Here is a 20,084-nt window from a genome sequence, read left to right on the forward strand (position 1 = left end):
ATTTCTCCTTCACTGATGGAAGAAACTAATAATTTCTCCAAATACCAAAGAGGAGGAAGGTAATTCTGGCTTAACAATATAATTGCCTTTGAATCCAGGATGTCTATTACCTCTTAGAAAATTTTCCCACAATGACGTTGCATATAAAAAGAAATGGCCCTAGTTAAAGTGCCCCATTCTTTCAACCCTGTGATTAGCTGCTGGATTTTGAAACTACTTTTGGTCATCTTAAAGACTGCAGGCTTGTGTTTGCCTCTTTCTATGATTGTTTTCCTCGAGAGTTTCCCAGCTCTGCTTGTTAAGATGTGAAATGGTTCTCAGAGCAGACACTGCACAATACAGCTGTAACAAAGATCTAAGCTTTTTGTAGAACAGGATTGTTGTTCCAAAGCATTCGTTTTTAAAAAGTGGGTATTTGAATTTTGTAAACCAGGTGTTATTTGAGAGCAAACATCTGCAAGTATAAATAAAAATTTAAAATAAATAAATAAATAAATGGTACACTGTAGGAGGAAAGAAAATGGCTGCTTAAAAAGCAGCAGCTTAAAAAGCTGTATCTACCACTGCAGTGGAGGGGATGGGGTGGGGGCTGGGTGCAGAGAAAGATTCTCCATGGCCATTTGAGCCAGGTCCACTACTGCTGCGAGAATAAGGGGAGCAAGGAGTGACATGATACTCCAGAGTACTTGATAGAAAAGAAAAAAGAAGCCAGAAAGAAGGGATTAAAGTCAGCTTCATAGCATAAGATGTCTAATAATTATAGCACGACTGAATGCAAAACTTTAGTAAAACTGGACATTTTTTTTAATATCACAAGGAAGCAACTCCAAGTTGTCTCCTAGTAGCATCCTATACTTCACTCTACTTAGAGTTTGGTGAACCCAGCCCCTTTGTCTAAATTAAGAATAGTCTGGAGTCGCCTGCCAAGCTGCAAAGCTTGAGAATAAGGAGCACATAGAAGTATAACAGCAGCGGTTGTTTCTACTGGACTTTCAAGTTCCTACTTTGACAGCTGGAAGAAAAGAGGTAACGGTGGAGGTGTCCTGGGGATGCGGTCAGGTAAGTGGACGCACTGAAAAGGTGAATGAGGAAGCTTAACATAGGGAGGTAGTACCAGGAAGCCTCACTAACTAATGAGAAGAGCCAGCAAGATGTCATAATAGCACCTTTACATACCTACACTTTTTGCCTCTTTATAACTTTAGTTTTCTGAGATCTAAAGCAATCCATGCTCTATGTAAAAATTAGGAAAATGGCCCATAAAAAAAGCACAGAAGAAAATTTAATAATCACCACAAATTTACCAACCAAAGATAACCACTGACAACAATTTGATGTACTTTTTTTCTAAGTACAAGTTTTAAAATCAAAATTTACGTCCTATGGTATAAACTATTTTATAACTTGATTTTTTCTTTTTGTTTAATAGTTATATTAGATAGTCCAGACATAAGAAAAAGCTTATTGAAACCCTTTCTCATGGCCAAGTCTACTCTTTTGTTCAGGGGATGGAAAGATCACTTTTGGTTTGGATGATCTGGAAGACTTCACAAATGAGTGGCATCTGAGTAGGGCCGTTAAAAATCGTAGGATTCTGAGAGGCACAGATAAGGTGAAAGGAATGGAAAGAGTAAATTTGTGAAGGTGGAAAGACCCAAGGAAGCACACAGAATCAGCTGATATACAGGGAGTACTGGGAAGTAAGGAAGGAATTTGATTGCTAAACCAAGTGTTGTGGGGAAGAAAAGGAGGGGAATACCAAGCAGGGAGTAAAAATAAAGGTAGATGAGGGCCTTTGGAATTAGGGACTAGGTCATCAGTGGAAACTTTGGAGGGAGACTTTCCAGCTCAATTGGTAGGGCTAAAACCCAGGAAACAGAAGGTTCAAAAGACTGTTTCCTATACCAAGAAGTTAGGCTGTGAAAAGAAAAACAAGAGAACATTAGCACTGGGACACTAGAGTCAGTACAAGTTTTTTTGCAAGACAGCAAAACAGAAAGGCTTGGTGTCAAAGATATCTCCTCTGAGACAGAAGAAAAGATAACAAGTGTAGATAAAGAAAGACGAATGTACTCAATCTCAATGATCTCAATTTTCTCAGCGAAGAGGAGAGATCAGTGGAGGAAATCAATAAGGGAAATGTAGTAGGACAACAGAGTAACACTGGATGTCCAGTTCAGGTTGGACAGCATGACTGTGTAGTGGGCCATGTTAATGGAGTTACTCCGTATTTCCCAGAACACTTGGAATTCCAAGGGTGTCATTTCTAAATGAGATGGTGGAGGAATCCAGGGCTGGGCACTGGCTGCAGTTCATGCAGATTAGGTATTTGTGAGAACAACAGTCAATGGCTGACCTTTGTAAATGGGTTGGCCAGGGAATGGAATGAGGCTTAAAAGAACCTAACAGACCTGGTGGGCGGGATGGGAGATGAAGGGCTTGAAGGGACTTGTGAGTATAGAATGTGGGTACCATGGGAGTGTTTGTTTTTTCTGGAGGGGGGTTGTTGGTGGTCTAAATTACAGTAATGTATTTCAATGCATATGTGTAAGGCACTATGCAATCCAGAAATGTAAAGTTCAAAGAACAAATCAACTGGCTGAAAAAAGCACAGAGTGCCTGATTTTGATAATTTGTTCTTCTAATCTCTGAATCAAACAGAAGTAAAAACATCCTGGAAAATACATCAACCTTAGCAATAATCTGACAGCTGAATCTTCAGTGAGAGTGGAGACTGGGGGCTATAACTCGGGAAGGCTTGGCTGGCAGCCACCTGGCAGTCAATTCACCGTACACTGAAAGGGATGGCTCGGGCTAATGAAGCGGTTTAAGTTACTTAAAAGCATTTAGGTTACAAACTGTAGTAGGTGGGGTATGCCAGCCATAGAAAAAGGGTGCTGCCCACAGGAAATATACAAAGAAAGTGTGTGGAGAATATCAAAACACAGGGAGATCATTTACACCAGGAAGGAGTTTACCTTTCTTAATCTCCTATAAAACTAAAACCATATATGGCACATGTCCAAACTAGCAGCTATAAATGCTCAAATGCATAAACAAAGCTTTGCATTTTTAATTATGCAACATATTGGAATGTTACTAAGCAAGAAAATGCAGTAGGTTTTTATTAAACCTACAGAATTAGAGCTAATCACTTATACAATGCAACTTAATAAGGATGGATAATGATTTGAGAAGATGCAAGACCTTAAAGTTAAAAGCTGTTAGCAAACCTCCTACTCTAAAGTCTAGGTGTAACAAATATTTCACACTAGGAGTTAAAGGGAGCAACTACAATGCTAACAAAAGGAGAAACAAATACAATACCTCTGGATTCATTATCCCTTCTTTTTTAAAACAGCTGTAAAACATGTCCATGGAAAAGACTTCACTCCAAAGATATCCATAGTATTGGCCATCATATCCCCCTGCCAAATGTCCAAAAGTAGCTGGCATATTTGTGCCTTTAAAGAAACATACATTTCAATCAATGTGATGGCAAGTGTTAATTATCAGGTTATCAGCTAGCTAAGGTTTCCCATGGGGAGTCCAGCTGTGGGAGGAAAGAGCAATAGTATCTCACCTCTAGTACTCCCTGGGTTTATGTATGCCTTTGGCAAAGATGTTTACCAGCTTCTCTCCTATGATGGATCAACCTCAGACCTGGTTTTGGCTCTAAGCTCTGGAATGCCTAACAATAGTTTCAGAGGCTGTCCACACCCAGCAAAGAGTTCAGATTTTCAGAAGTCAGTTCTTTCTTACCCCTTAGACATACCAAAAAAAAAAAACAAACCTGCTGCCATCAACTCGATTCCAACTCATAGCAACCCTATAGGACACAGCAGAACTGCCTGATAGTTTCCAAAGGAGTGCCTAGTGGATTTGAACTGCTGACCTTTTGGTTAGCAGAGGTAGCTCTTAGCCACTATGCCATCAGGGTTTCCTTAGACATATATGTGTCTTATAAATAATATAAACCCTATTCTTTGTCATACCTCTTTATATCTAAAATGTGTCAGCAAGGCACATACCTTAGGTTGATAATTACTAAAAAAGAACTCTTCACTTGAAACGTTAAAAAGATTTTACCAGTTTAGTCTACGTCTCAAAAACAAAAACAAAAATAAAACCAGTTGCCATTGAGTTTATTTTGACTCATGGTAACCCCATATATTGCAGAGTAGAATTGCACTCCACAGGGTTTTCAAGGTTGTGACCTTTCAGAAGCAGATCACCAGGACTGTCTTCTAAGGCATCTCTAGGTAGGTTCGAACCACCAACCTTTTGGTTAGTAGTCAAGTGCTTAATCTTTTGCACAACCCAGGGACTCCAGTCTACTTCAAGGGTACTTTTAAAAGGAGCTACAGTGTCCTGAGGCACAAAGTTGCTCTATGGTCCACTATAAACACATCATAAAAGAAAGTGAAGAACTAGATTGATTCAATTGACTATCCTTATCTTTATTATCTCTATAAATATGGCTGATTCATTTTAATAACAATTTCCTTAGTGAAAAAAATTCTCCTTGCCAACTACATAGACACGCTCAACTACATGCTGGTTTAAAATTAAGTATAAGTGACATACACACGCACACAAACGAATCTCAGGTTAGAAACTGCAAATCAAACTGACTGAACTGATCTCAGAATCAGAAACAAGGTAGAAGTTTGTGCTTCTCTTTACAAACGTCTTTTTTTCCAAATCAGAGGGAAGTTCATGGTGCAGATAGGGAAGGAGAAGTCAAATGGGTGTTACCAAATGTGAATGGCTCTCCCTGCTCTGGGGTGGAGGCCAATTGTGCAAGCCTGATTACACTAAAATGCTGCAAAGCTGGACCTACCTTTCCTTCAAGCACATTTGGCAGGATAACTCATAAGGACATAGTATGTTTATCTTAAAGTCATGACCTGGTTACAGAAATCAGAAACAAATGAAATTAGGTAAGCTAGTGGACAACTCTACCTTCTCTGGCGGTGTTAGGAGGATGCCCTATGCTTCACAGGAAAAATGAACCCAAACCTTAGTATTTACATACCTGGAGTAGCAGAAACTCCTAAAATTTCTGTGCAGTATTTGGCATATTCACTTGCAGCATCCAGTGATATGTTGGTATGGAGAGACTGATCAACCTTGCTTAAAACAATCTGGCGTAGCGTCAGAAGACCTAGTAACATAAGAATGTTTGGGCATGTTTTAGAGAAGAGAGAATTGTGTGCTAACACCACAAGATCACAGATTTCAAAACTGATTCCAGCAGCACTCATCGCAAAATGGGAGCAAGACATCTCATTCTATTTAAGATTCAAAATCTTAAATTTAAAATTGAAATATAAATTTAAAATACCACAGGGTTTCTTTCTCCAATGTATTAGCACTCTTGGGGTACCATTATTAAAGGACAAGTAAGTTTTTTTTTTTTTTTTTTATTGTACTCCAGGTGAAGGCCTACAGAACAAATAGTCTCCCATGAAACAGTAGCACACACACTGTTCCACGACATTGGCCAACAACCCCACAACATGTCAACCCTCTAACCTCTCAACCCCTTTTTTTGGTGAAAATACACATAGCCAAAGACACACCACCTCAAAAACCTCTACATGCACAGCTCAGTGACATCGATCACGCCTCTCCAATTGTGCCGCCACCCTCACCCAAGACGAAGGCCCACAGAACAAAATAGTCTCCCACCCAACAGTTACTACAAATGTTGCCCTGTGACAGTGGTCAACAATCTCACAACACATCAACAATATCCTCACTCAACCCTGGGCTCCCCACCACCAGCTTCCCCATCCTCCCCTGCCCCCCAGCCCCCGTCACTGGACTACTGTACCCCATCAGTCCCATCCAGTTCTACCGGGCTGTCCACTTCCAGGCCGAACGGTGAACCTTGGAGATAACCCCACCACTGAGCCAAAACGGTGTCTGGGGGCCACACTCTCGGGGCTTCTCCAGTCTCCTTTAGGCCAGTAAATCTGGTCTTTTTTGTGAGTTAGAATTATGTTCCACATCCTTCTCCAGCTCTGTCCAGAACCCTCTGTTGTGATCCCGGTCAGAGCAGTCAGTGGTGGTAGTCGGGCACCATCCAGCTGCACTGGACCCAGTCTGGTGGATGCCCTGGTAGCTGTGGACAACCAGTCCTTCGGACTAATCTTTTCCCTGTAACCTGCTCTCTTCATTCTCCCTTGCTCCCGAAGGGATGAGACCAGTGGAGCATCCCAGATGGCCGCTCACAGGCTTTTAAGACCTCAGACACTACTCACCAAGGCAGAATGCAGAGCATCGTCTTTATAAGCTGTGTTATGCCAATTGAGCTAGATGTTCCCCAAGACCATGGTCCCCACAGCCCTCTGCCCAGCAATTCAGTCCCTCAGGGAGTTTGGATGAAGGACAAGTAAGTTTTATAGATGAACATGTCAGCAATTCTGCATTAAGCAATTCTAATTTATTTTCCTTTCTAAAATTTCAAGTCATACCTGTGTTGACCAGTCTAGAAGCAACAAGTTTTTCAAGCAGATCATCCGTAATAGGACTTCCATCTTTATAATGTTTTGACAGTCTTCGGAGAGAATCAATGTCCCATACCCAATTTTCAAGCATTTGTGATGGCACCTCTACAAAGTCAGTTTCCACATTTGTTCCACTAAATCGTGCAAAATCAGTCTATCAAGCAAACATAGGAGGTATTTTTGAAAGGACAGAATGAAAATTACATATGCAATCAATTATAATTAAGACTCACCAAAACTTAAATCAGAGTCAGGGTCAACTGTTCCTTGAACAGAGGGTTAAAAAGACCACAAATTTAAATGAAAATAAAATACAGCAGCCAAGCAGCGTGAAAAATAACCCTCAAATACTCTATATTAAAGAAATATTTCATTCCTTTGAATCACAGACAAACTTGGAGCAATCATCAGAAAATCATAACTGAAAAAATATAGCATAAGCTACAACAATCCTTAAGCTTTGAAAGTAAAAGTATTTCTAAAGAACTTTCCAAAAACAAAGAGATCCATAATTTAAGACAAAAATATTTCTCTCTAGCTGCCCCTTGCATTTGCTTAATACATGCCTTTTTTGGGGGACTCATCACTCTACTGCTTAACTACTCAAACCAAACCAGTTGTTGTTGAGTCGATTCTGACTCGTGGCGACATCATGTGTTTCAGAGTAGAACTGCGCTCCACAAGGTTTTCAATGGCTGTGATCTTTCAGAAGTAGAAAGCTAGGCCTTTCTTCCAAGGTGCCTCTGGGTGGATTGGAACCACTATGCTTTCAGTTGGTAGCCAAGTGTTTAACTGTTTGCGCCACCCAGGGACTCCACGTAACTAATCAGTTTCAATAAAAATCAGAGTTAGATTACAATATTACAGACTGATACTCTCTTTGTGTGTGATGTGCCTAAACTTTAAATAAGTCATTTCTATAACATGGTTGTAGAAAGCCTGAGTTCTCTCTCTCAAATTGGGTAGAAGAGGATACCTTAAGATAAGAAACCATTTCAGTGGGAATCAGGGCTGTAAATTAGTTGGTGAGCAGGGTGAGGTAAAATGGTATAGGAAAAGAGAAATAAAGAATATGCTCAGAAGTTAAAACACTCTTGGAAAAATAAAGGGCTTATATTGAGGTCCTAGGAAAGAATAATAAGAGTTTAAAAAAAAAAAGGAAAGTTCAGTAAAATGTTGAGTCAGATGTCAGAAAAGCTCTTAAGTACGAAGCTGGGGAATCACTAGAACAAGCTAGTGGTTTTTAACCTGCACACCATCCACAGAACATCTGTACAACTGTCACTGGCAGAGAAGACTTAGCATTCACCCCAACAGGTCAAGTGCAGAATGGGGGTCATCGTTATGTTGTCTTTCTCTGTCTCTGTCCTGTTTTCCTCATCAGATGCTTTACATCCCAATCTTCTCTCCCTGACTTCATCATCCCTTGGGCTTTGAACGCAGGGGAAAGGGAAGAGGGACTTAGCTACCAGAGAATGCAGCAGATGGCATGTTGAATCAGCAGCAAACAACCATTCTGTTTTTGGCCCAGGGCAGAGGCACAGATGTCAATGCCATCTCACATTCTGCCTTCCTTTCTATGCAAAAAAAGTGTTTTGCTTGACTTCCCATTATAACTGTGCTGATTCTAGATATGAAGAGCTGCAAATACTGAAGAGCCAAGGGAAACTAAATTCACTAGAAGCTGGAATTAAACCACCTCTGTTGAGGACATCCCAGTAAAAAATTCTTACAGGGAAAGAGGCAAGGATCCCTGAATTTTTGGTAGATTATCTTCTAACAACCTACACTATAGACTTACCCAGGACTTGGGATGGTAGTGATATTTGTAATGCTAACTACATACTTTTCTAAAGTATTTTTAGTTTTTAAAATAGGTACTAAGAGAGCAAATAAAGGCAAAATCATACCATCTGCTACCACTGTACAACAGTTTGACAAAAATATAAACTTCATAATCCTGCTTGTGTATTTGAAAAACAGTAATTTTTCAGAGTTAGTATTTGCAGATGAGGGTGAAAAATCAAGCCCAAATAACAACAAAAAAGTGTATGTTTGTGTGTATAGAGGGGAGTAGGTTCAGTACCCAGAGAAAACATGAACAAATGAATAACTCACATGGTGGAGTTAAAATTGAACAAAATAAGAACCAACACAGTTATGTCATGCAGAGTAGAGAAGAGAGGGCTTATTCTATCCAAAAGTCATCTTGCAGTGGCGGGGAGGAGGAGGGAGAACACAGCAAATGAACGAACACATCAACAATGTCTTCTAAAGAACAAAAGGAAATGTTTGCAGGGAATAAAAGCTAAAAATAACCCTACTGCTTACCAATTTCCCGATAGTCACACTGCTTCTCTGTGTGCCCACCCTTTAGGCAATATCATTTAAATATTTTTCAAATGAGGAGGACAAAGAACCTACAAAATTCAAACCTTCAATTTCTAGCAAATAACTAAATTCTAAAGAGAAAGGAATCCACAGTCAGCCACTGTGTATGCCCACACAGAAACCACAGGCAAGACTTAGGATCTAGCAGCCTCGCAGGCAAATAATACGGCTGCTAAACAATTACTCATTCCTCCCAGCCACCAGATATCACTATAAAGTTTTTAAACTGCAACCCAATGAGCCCTAAAGTACATTATATGGTTTTCAATATGTGCAATTTGAGGGTCTTTAACATAGAAGCTTTGTGGGCTATGGTAACTACTGGTGCTAATATCTATCTCCCACATAAGGTGGAGTATTCTAAAATAAACATCACAAAATAATCCGATTAACAAATCATTTTGCCGATGACACGTGAAAAAATCTTACGGCATTATTGCTGTAGAAAATATTCTGACAAAGCCTAGAGAACAATGTAAGCTTAGATTCCTGTTTGCTTAGAAGTTCCTGAGAGGAAGAAAGTTGTCTGAAGATGAGATTTTTCCTTATCTTTTTAAACAGACAATAGGATGCCTAAAACATACTCCATTACAGATTTTTAAATACAACTGAATCTTCAACAGATGACTTGATGTTATATACAAAGAATAACTTTCTCATTTCATACAACATAGTATGAGCTGGAACAAAATTATATAAAGTTCAAAAAGTCTTATGTAAGCTTTTATGTTTAAATGCCAAACTCTTATGGGTTACTGTTCTAATTAAGAGACCAGTTTCTTTCAGTGGTTGCAACTAAGCGTTATTTTCACTACAGCAAATCCTAATTCAAAGGAAAGGTCGCTGCTGAAATCAGTAAGTGTATTGTGTTTAGGAAAAAGAACAGGCCTCAGGAGAGCTGACCTTGGTTCTTCAGGGTGATCCACTATTGATTTCTTAGCAGTTATTCCGTATTGTGATCTGTCTGATCTATCCCTATATCCAAGGATGATGGAGAAATTTATGTAACAAACCAAGGCAATAAAAAAGAAAGATAAAAAAAGTGGCCACTACCCCTAGACTTTGTCATAAATAACAAAAAAAACAAAAAAACAAAAACAAAAACAAAAAAACCCATTGCTGTCGAGTCAATTCTGACTCATAGCAACCTGTAGGACAGAGTAGAACTGCCCCATACAGTTTCCAAGGAGCTCCTGGTGGATTCAAACTGCTGACCTTTTGGTTAGCAGACGTAGCTCTTAACCACTATGTCACCAGGGTTTCCTTATCATAGAGGATTAAAATGTCATACTTCCAACTTCACACATATCTAATGATCACTGGAGGTAATAGTAGTAATAAAGAGAACATGAGTAACACTTTGTTAACTTTATAAATCTCTGCAACAGAAAACCTTATGAATAGTAGCAGAAAGACTGTGAGGATGGCTCAGGGAGGACCGGGTAGTGTTTCATTCTGTTGTACAGAGGGTCACTATGAGTTGGAGCCAACTCAATGGCACCTAACAAGAAGAAGAAAAAACAGTTCAAGCGGTCAGTATTGCCACTATCATTTAAAAGACATGTAAAACAACATACAATCAGCAGAAGTATTGAATATTGCATCTTAAATTCCTAGTCTCATCCCTAAATTGGCTATACATTCTTATGTTGTGTTGTTAGGTGTCGTCGAGTTGGTTCCAACTCATATCGACCCCATGCACAACAGAACGAAATGCCTGGTCCTGCTTTATCCTCACAACAGCTGCTATGTTTGAGCCCACTGTTGCATCCACTGCTGTCACTCCATCTCTTCTGAATCCCGCTTGAAATTCTGGCAGTTCTCTGTTGATGTACTGCTGCAACTGCTTTTGAATGATCTTCAGCAAAATTTTACTAGTGTATGACAGTAATGATATTGTTTGATAATTTCTGCATTCCGTTGGATCACCTTTCCTTGGAATGGGCACAGATATGGATCTCTTCCAGTCAGTTGTCCAGTCTTCCATTTTGGTCTTCCAAATTTCTTGGCATAGACAAGTGAGCACCTCCAGTGCTGCATCCATTTGTTGAAACATCTCAGTTGGTATTCCTCCAATTCCTGCAGCCTTGTTTTTTGTCAGTGCCTTCCGTGCATCTTGGACTTCTTCCTTTAGTACTATTGGTTCTTAATCATATGCTACCTCCTGAAATTGCTGAACATTGATCAATTCTTTTTGGTAAAGTGACTCTGTGTATTCCATCTTCCTTTGAGGCTTCTTGTGTCATTCAATTTTTTGCCCAAAGAATTCAATATTGCAACTTGAGGCTTGATTTTTTTCTTCAGTCCTTTCAGCTTGAGAAATGTCCAGCGTGTTCTTGCCTTTTGGTTTTCTAACTCCAGGTCTCTGTACATTTCATTATAATACTTTACTTTGTCTTCTCATGCTGCTCTTTGAAATCTTCTGCTCAGCTCTTTAACTTCATCATTTCTTCCGGTTGTTTCAGCCACTCTACATTCAACAGGAACATTCAGAGTCTTTTCGGATATCCATTTTGGTCTTTTCCTCCTTTCCTGTCTTTCTAATGACCTTTTGCTTTCTTCATGTACAATGTCCTAAATGTCATCTTAAAACTCGACTGGTCTTCAGGCATTAGAGTTCAATCCATCAAACCTGTTCTTGAAATGGTCTCTAAATTTAGGTAGGATATACTCAAGGTTGTACTTTGGCTTTTGTGGATTTGTTTTAATTTTCTTTAGGTTCCACTTGAACTTGCATATGAGCAATTGATGATGGTCTATTCCACAGTCGGTTCCTGGTTTTGTTCTGACTTAGGATATTAACCTTCTCCATTGTCTCTTTCCATAGATTCAGTTGATTTGATTCTTGTGTATTCCATCCGGCAAGGTCCATGTATATAGTCACTGTTTATGTTGTTGAAGAAAGGTATTTGCAATGAATAAGTCGTTTTGCAAAATTCTACCATGCGATCTCTGGCGTCATTTCTATCACCAAGGCCATATTTTCCAACTACCAATCCTTCCTGTTTCCAACTTCGGTATTCCAATCACTAGCAATTATCAATGCATCTTGACTGCATGTTTGATCAATTTCAGACTGCAGAATAAGGACTGGGAAGAAGGACCTGGGGACCTATTTCTGAAAACACTGGCCAGTGAAAACCTTATGGATAGCAGCAAAACACTGTTTGATACAGTGTCAGAAGATGAGCCTCTCAGGTTGGAAGGCACTCAAAATAATACGACTAGGGAGGAGCTGCCTTCTAAAGGTAGAGTCAACCTTAATGACACGGATGGAGTCAAGCTTTCAGGACCTTCATTTGCAGATGTGGCACAACTTAAAATGAGAACACCTGCAAACATTCATTAGTAATTGGAACGTGGAATGTACCAAGTATGAACCATGTAAAATTGGAAGTCATCAAAAATGAAATGGAACACATAAAGATTTATATCCTAGGCATCGGTGAGCTGAAATGGACTGGTATTAGCCATTTTGAAGTGGACAATCATATGGTCTAATATGTCGGGAATGACAAATTGAAGTGGGATGGTGTTATGTTTATCATTAAAAAGAACATTTCAAGATCTACCTTGAATTACAACACTGTCAGTGATAGGATAATATCCACACACCTACAAGGAAGACCAGTTAATACAACTATTATTCAAATTTACATACCAACCACTAATGCCAAAGATGAATCAAGATTTTTATCAACATTCCTATGTACTTACTTAAATTGCTTCTTTTTAGATAAAAACAAATAAAAGTATCAAACTCAGATATTAAGAAAGTCTGGGAGTATGTCTTATTTATCACCATATCTTCAAAATACAGCATGTGCCCAGAAAGTAGTAGCTACTCAATAAATATTTGTAAAATGAATATAGCTGTAAGGAGAATTTTTCTATATGAAGACCCAGTCTTAAACAACTTTAAGATATTTTCTCTTATCATACTTGACCTGACTTCTTAGCCAACCTTCAACCTAACTTCACCTCTTAATATTGAATTTTTATCATTTTAACTTAATAATATTGTTTTTAATTTTTTATCTTTGCATTTCATGTCACTCAAACTAAATTCTTAACATTCAAGCTACCATATTTTTTCTTTCTATTAAACCCCATCCTACCAGAACTAGTATGTCAGACATACTAGATAACTAAAAACTCTGTTTTTAAGGAATCAACTAAACATCTCTCTCATTTAAAAATTATTTTTCTAATTATTAAAAAAAAAATATGTGGAAAATACAGTAAGCAAATCAAAGAAATAAATACCTCCCTGACATGGTTTGAATTATGTCCCCCATAAAATGTGTGTAGCAATTTGGCTGGGCCATGATTCTCAGAATTGTGTGCTTGGCCTCCATTTTGTGATTGTAATTTTATGTTAAAGAGGATTAGGGTGGGATTGTAACATCACTCTTACCCAGGTCACATCCCTAATCCAATGTAAAGGGAGTTTCCCTGGGGTGTGGCCTGCATGACCTTTTATCTCTTGTAAGAGATAAAAGGAAAGGGAAGCAAGCAGAGAGTAGGGGACTTCATACCACCAAGAAGGAAGCACCGGGAGCAGAGTGCATCCTTTGGACTTGAGGTTCCTGTGCAGAGAAGCTCCTAGTTCGGGGGAAGACTGATGATGACGAGGACCTTCCTCCAGAGCTGACAGACAGAGAAAGCCTTCCCCTGGAGCTGATGCCCTGAATTTGGACTTCTAGCCTACTAGAATGTGAGAAGATAAACTTCTCTTTGTGAAAGCCATCCAGTTGTGGTATTTGTTAGAGCAGCACTAGATAAGTAAGACACTCCCCAAACAGAAATAAACATTGCATAGATCACCACATTTTGGTTTATAACTTTAGAAGTTATTCTATGTACACATGTATGTATGTGCTTGTGTGTATATAAATAAGCAAGTAAATTAAAAAAAAAAAAAAGAAAGGAAATTCTGAGAGAAATTATTTCTGAAGTTAAAGCAAAAAAAATTGAACAGTGCACAAGGGTTGGGGTTAGGTAGTTAGGATGATCATCAGAAAAGGTTCCAAGGTTGTTAAGATGTACTCCAGGACCTAAACGTCAGTGGTCAACTAGATAAACTCATTCGTTCCACACAAATGTAAGTGAGATTGATTTAGAGGGGATGCCATTTCAGAAACTTAGGAGAAAGAAGTCCATTTAACAGGAATACATATGTAGGAAATCAAATTCAGACCATATAACTTGCTGCTATCTTTAGTGCATGGAATGAGAGAACAAAGAATGGTTATAGGCAATAGAGTAGAGTTGTTAAGAGAATGATGCGTGATCTTAGACAACTCATCTAACCCTTCTGAGTCTCAGTTTTTTTCACTTGGAAAATGGGAAAACAATAGTACCTACCTACCTACCTCAGAGAGTACTGAGAATAAAATGAATGAGTGAATGTAGAGCACTGTATATGGTGCCTGGCACATGGTAAGTACTCAGTGAATCTTGGCTGCTATTATTCTTCTTAGCCTGCCCAGCCTGCCCAACCAGATATGGTCTTGGCTGGTCTGACCAAGCTTGCCTCTGCCTCCTCCAGGTATCTATTCCTTGGTGTTAATGCTGAAGATAAACAGCATCATTTTCTCTTCAACTAATCCCCCACCTACTCCGAAACTCTAAGCTTCTTATTATGTTCTCACTTTGGGAATCAAACTTCCACAGATCTTTACTCACAATACATGGAGTGTTTAAGCATTTGTGAATTCTCCTAAACCTGAAGTGGCAGTATGTTATCTCGTGGCAATTATTGTTACTGTTATTATTATTTTAAAGTTTTGAATTATGTGGTATTTATTGACCTAAAAAGAGTCGAATTAAGCACAGCGGTTAAGAGTTATGGCTGCTAACCAAAAGGTTGGCAGTTCAAATCTACTAGCTCCTCCTTGGACACCCTAGGGGGTAGTTCTACTCTGTCCTATAGGGTCGCTATGAGTCAGAATTGACTGTGCAGCAATGGGTTTTTTATGGGTATAGTTATAAAACTACTTCAAACACGTATAGCACTTTATGATTTCCTGAGTGGCTTCTCACACATTATTTTAACTCCCCAGCACCCAGGGAAGTGGGTACGAGAATCACTGTTGTCCCCATTTTACGAACAAGAAAAATGAGATGGTTTAGAGAGGTTAAATAACTTGCCAAAAGTCACATAGCTAGGTCCACAAATATACAAATAATTTCTAATCCAATGCTCATGTCATAATACCAGCGTGCCTTTCTGACTAATACAGTGAAGTTTATTTACAACAGTATCTAAGTCAAAATATTTAGGGCAGACAAAATGCTTCTGACTAGATTAACAGATTTGAAATCACATAAAGTTTTACTGCTCCTCCATTTTTTTTTTTAATTAAGAAGACTTCATTGTAATTCTGATGTATTGCCTGAAAATAATTATCCCTAATAGTTCAAAACCGATGACTGCTCTTAATACACAAACCAATATAGATGTTACAATGGAGGCTATTAAAGCGATATGACTCCCCTATTCTACAGAAGTATGAAAGGCCAGTGACTACTGACAGCCCAAACTGCAATAAAGCCAGGAAACAGGAATAGATACTAGAGATACTACCTCTTGATTGCTATCTTCAAAATTATATACCCTGTAGTGTAAACATAAGAAAATATGGGTGAAACTCATCTCTTAAAGGATGAGATAGTAGACAGTTCGAACTAGTGCATCTACATGTCTGAAAACTGGATGTTCCTGCCAACACATTTAAATACTACTGGCTCAAACAGGCTCTTCTGGCCATCACACCTATAAACTGCCACAGTGGCGAATTCAAATACTGAGCTGCCATATCTTGAAACCAAACTACTGAATATGTCTGGTAATTTTTTAATTCATTATATATGTTTCTCAGATAGATAAGTCAAAAGTATTACTGAACACAGAAACTATTAAACTCTTTATTCCCTACTATCCAGTATAGGTCACTACAAAAGGTTTTGTAATTATTATAAAGCTGCAAATATATGGATCTATGCCTATTACATTTAAGACAAAAGTAGTGACCACTGGTTCCAATTATGGCTATAACCTTAAAAATTCTTACAACATTAACAGAACATCTGAAAGGCTTAATAGACAAATAAGATATTATTCAGAGATAACCGCATGAGAAGATGATCAAGCAAAGGTCTGAACTAACACTATTCATCAATATGACACATTTTGTGCTCATGAATGAGGTTAGGCAAAACTCCAAGAATTGAATATAGTCTACTGTTTCCAGAGTGAGACATCAAACTAGGGAATGTAATATATATAGCTCAGTCACAAGTCAAACAGCTCTAAAATGTCACAGTACCAAGCAAATATTTTCCAGTAGCAAAGTGTCTATCTCAAAGGATCAAAAATAATATGAGAAATAAGATTATAAAAGAGTTCTGCAGAACTGCACTGTGAATACATGATAAGCATATATAAGTTTATAAGAGGACTGTACCTGAAAACAACAACAGGCATCAAGTGCACTGAAAACCCTATTTGAAGATCACTATTATTTTCATAACCCTGGTGGTGCACTGGTTAAAGTGATCAACTGCTAACTGAAAGGTTGATGGTTTGAATCCACCAGCAGCTCTGCAGGAGAAAGATGTGGCAGTCTGCTTCCATAGAGATTTACAGCCTTGGAAACCCTATGGGGTCACTATGAGTTGTAATCGACTCTACAGCAGTGGGTTTGGTTTTTGGAGTGGCTATTATTTTAATAGATGTGATCAAGATATCAAATCACTTCCTTGTGAAATCACCAGTCTAAAACCAACATCCAAATAAGGAGGAAATGTGCTACAATGCAGGAATTCTTAACTTGGGATCTATCACGGGCTGGGCTTCAAGGAACCTATGAGCTCTTCGGAATTGTGTGTGGAAGTTTGGGTGTATGAGTGTATGAACATTTTTCTGGAAGAGGTATCCAGAGTTTTACTCAGATTTTTAAAAGGGTCTTCAGATATAAAAAAGTAAGGAACCACTGTTCTAAAAGCAGGCTGTTTCTTCTCTATGTACAAACACATAACTTGATCTTCAGTAATCAAAATAAGATCCCATAAGCCTGAAATTAAGAAAAGTATTTGAATTTCCTGAAATACTCAAAGACATTTTAGAAAAATGAAAACTGGGCCAATCCTAACGAAAGGAAATGCCAGCCACAAAATGGACACTGACAGATGTCTAATATACTGACTATTTCAGGAACACCAGGGCTGTGATAACAGACTTTAAAATTATCTACGAAAGAAAATGTTAGATTATTTTGAAAGTTTTTCTCTCCTCGGATTAAAGAGATAGTAGAAATGACTATATTAGGACTTATTTATCTGGACAGATTCTTATACTGTTCCCCTGTTATGGACTGAATTGTGCCCCTCAAAAATATGTGTTTTAAATCCTAAACCCCTATACTTGTGGATTTAATTCAATTTGGGAATAGGACTTTCTTTGTTAGCTAATAAGATCATATCAGTGTAGGGGGTGTCTTAAACCAATCACCTTTGAGAGAAAGAGCAAATTAGACACAGAGCAGGAAACAAATGGAGAGGAAGATACATGCCACGTGAAGATCGCCAAGAAACCGAGGAACAAAAGCTATAGAGACAAGGACCTTCCTCCAGAGCCAATAGAGAAAGGCTTCCCCTAGAGCTGGTGCCCTGAATTTGGACTTCTAGCCTCCTAAACTGTGGGAGAAAACATCTCTGTTCATTAAAGCCACTCATTTGTGGTATTTCTGTTACAGCAGCAGTAAGATTAAGACATCCTCTGTCTTTTAAATAAAAGATGGAAGCACCAGAATATAAAGATAAAATGTTGAAAGAATTACAACAGTTTCTCAACAAATGGGGTAGTGTTATTTCGGAAATGAGTGGGCATATTTTTGTTATTACAATGATTAGGGATCACTGTGGGGGCTAGCAACGTCCAGGACTGTCCTACATGTGTCAGGACAACAAAAAATTGCTCCATAGTCTGCATGTTTTTCATGTCCTGTTGAACATTCATAAAAATGAAAAAATCTTTTATAATTAAGTGAGCCTCGTAACTAACTCCATTGTTAATATTTCTGCAAAGTATTTTTTATACAATTTTAATTTCCAAGACTACAACTAGTGGGATCTGCTGTATAAATCGAAGTTAGATCCATTTTTTTATTTGGAAGTTACACAGTTTTGGAAAACTATGTCACCATTTGTAATACCATTCTTGGATTTGCACTGATAATTCAAACTACTTGTCCGTAGTTGTTACTGATGCGTTCAGGGTTATTTATATGTACTTCAAACCCTTGAATACTTCATGCATTACTGCATAGTCATACCCAGCCATTACCATTTGAAAAACATAATACATTTATTTCTTTTGCATTCAGTGAAGACCCTATATTGATTTTAAAAAGTGGAAAAAGGATACTAAGAAAAACTAGTAAAATCTGAAAAGAATTATGGGGTTTAATTTGGAGTAATATACCAAAGTTGGTTTCTTAATTGTGTCAAGTGTAATAAAGCCATGTAAAATGTCAACAATAGGGGAAACTATAGGAGTATAAGGAAAATCACTATAAATCTAAAACTATTCTAAAATAAAAAATGTTATTTTAAAAAAAGTTTACTTTAGAGATTTATTGTTGTTGTTGTTATTAGGTGCTGTCATGTCAGTTCTGACTCATAGTGACCCTATGTACAACAGAATGAAACACTGCTCAGTCCTGCGCCATCCTCACAATTATTGTTATGTTTGAGTCCATTGTTGCAGTCACTGTGTCAATCCATCTCGTTGAGGGTCTTCCTCTTTTTTGCTGACCCTCTACTTTACCAAGCATGATGTCCTTCTCCAGGGACTGGTCCCTCCCAGTAACATGTCCAAAGTATGTGAGACAAAGTCTCACCATCCTTGCTTTCAAGAAGCTCTCTAGCTGTATTTCTTCCAAGACAGACTTGTTTGTTCTTCTTACAGTCCATGGTATATTCAATATTCTTCACCAACACCATAATTCAAACGCATCAATTCTTCTTTGGTCTTCCTTATTCATTGTCCAGCATATGCATATGAGGCGACTGAAAATATCATGGCTTGGGTCAGGTGCCCCTTAGTCCTCAAATTGACGTCTTTGCTTTTTAACATTTTAAAGAGGTCTTTTGCAGCAGATTTGCCAAATGCAATATGTCATTTGACTTCCTGACTGCTGCTTCCATGGGTGTTGACTATGGATCCAAGTCGAATGAAATTCTTGACAACGTCAATATTTTCTCCATTTATCATGATGTTGCTTATCAGTCCAGTTGTGAGCATTTTTGTTTTCTTCATGTTAAGGTATAATCCATACTGAAGGCTGTAGTCTTTCACCTTCATCAGTAAGTGCTTAAAGTCCTCTTTGCCTTCAGCAAGCAATGTTGTGTCATCTGCATATCACAGGTTGTTAATGAGTCTTCCACCAATCCTGATGTCACATTCTTCTTCATATAGTCTAGATTCCCGGATTCTTTGCTTAGCATACAGACTGAATAAGTATGGTGAAAGGATGCAAGCCTGATGCACAACTTTCTTGATTTTAAACCATGCAGTATCCCCTTGCTCTGTTTCAACTACTGCCTCTTGTTCTATGCACAGGTCCCTCATGAGCACAGTTAAGTGCTCTGGAATTCCCATTCTTCCCAGTGTTATCCATAATTTGTTATGATCCACACAGTCAAATGTCTTTGCATATTTAATAGAACACAGGTAAACATCTTTCTTGTTCTCTCTGATTTCAGCCAGGATCCATCTGACATCAGGAATGATATCCCTCGTTCCATGTTCTCTTCTGAATTTGGCTTGAATTTCTGGCAATACTCTGTCGATACACTGCTGCAACCACTTCTGAATGATCTTCAGTAAAATTTTACTTGTGTGTGATATTAATGATATTGTTGGATAATTTCACCATTCTATTGGATCACCTTTCTTTGGAATAGGCACAAATATGGATCTCTTCCAGTTGGTTGGCCAGGCAGCTGTCTTCAAAATTTCCTGGCATAGATGAGTGAGCACCTCCAGTGCTGCAACATGCCAGCCACCACAGTATGACAAACTGACAGGCATGTGGTGGTTAGAGATTCACAGAGATTCTAAATTTGGAAAACTGTCCCTCCATTTCTGTTAATATCAGTATATTCAAACTA

General features: G+C 38.4%; 1 protein-coding gene across 1 annotated transcript in view; it reads right to left on the minus strand.

The window, feature by feature from the left end:
* Window positions 1-20,084, minus strand: part of NLN (neurolysin) — a 120,867-nt gene that overhangs the window by 10,766 nt on the left and 90,017 nt on the right. Inside the window, exons 10-12 of the mRNA XM_004374537.2 lie at window positions 6,483-6,669; window positions 5,039-5,167; window positions 3,328-3,464 (exon numbers count right to left, since the gene is read on the minus strand). Of these exons, the coding sequence (XP_004374594.1) occupies window positions 3,328-3,464; window positions 5,039-5,167; window positions 6,483-6,669 (453 nt within the window). The remainder of the gene's footprint in view (window positions 1-3,327; window positions 3,465-5,038; window positions 5,168-6,482; window positions 6,670-20,084) is intronic.

Source organism: Trichechus manatus, unplaced genomic scaffold, assembly GCF_000243295.1.
Source record: "Trichechus manatus latirostris isolate Lorelei unplaced genomic scaffold, TriManLat1.0 scaffold00029, whole genome shotgun sequence".
Classification (NCBI taxonomy): Eukaryota; Metazoa; Chordata; class Mammalia; order Sirenia; family Trichechidae; genus Trichechus; species Trichechus manatus.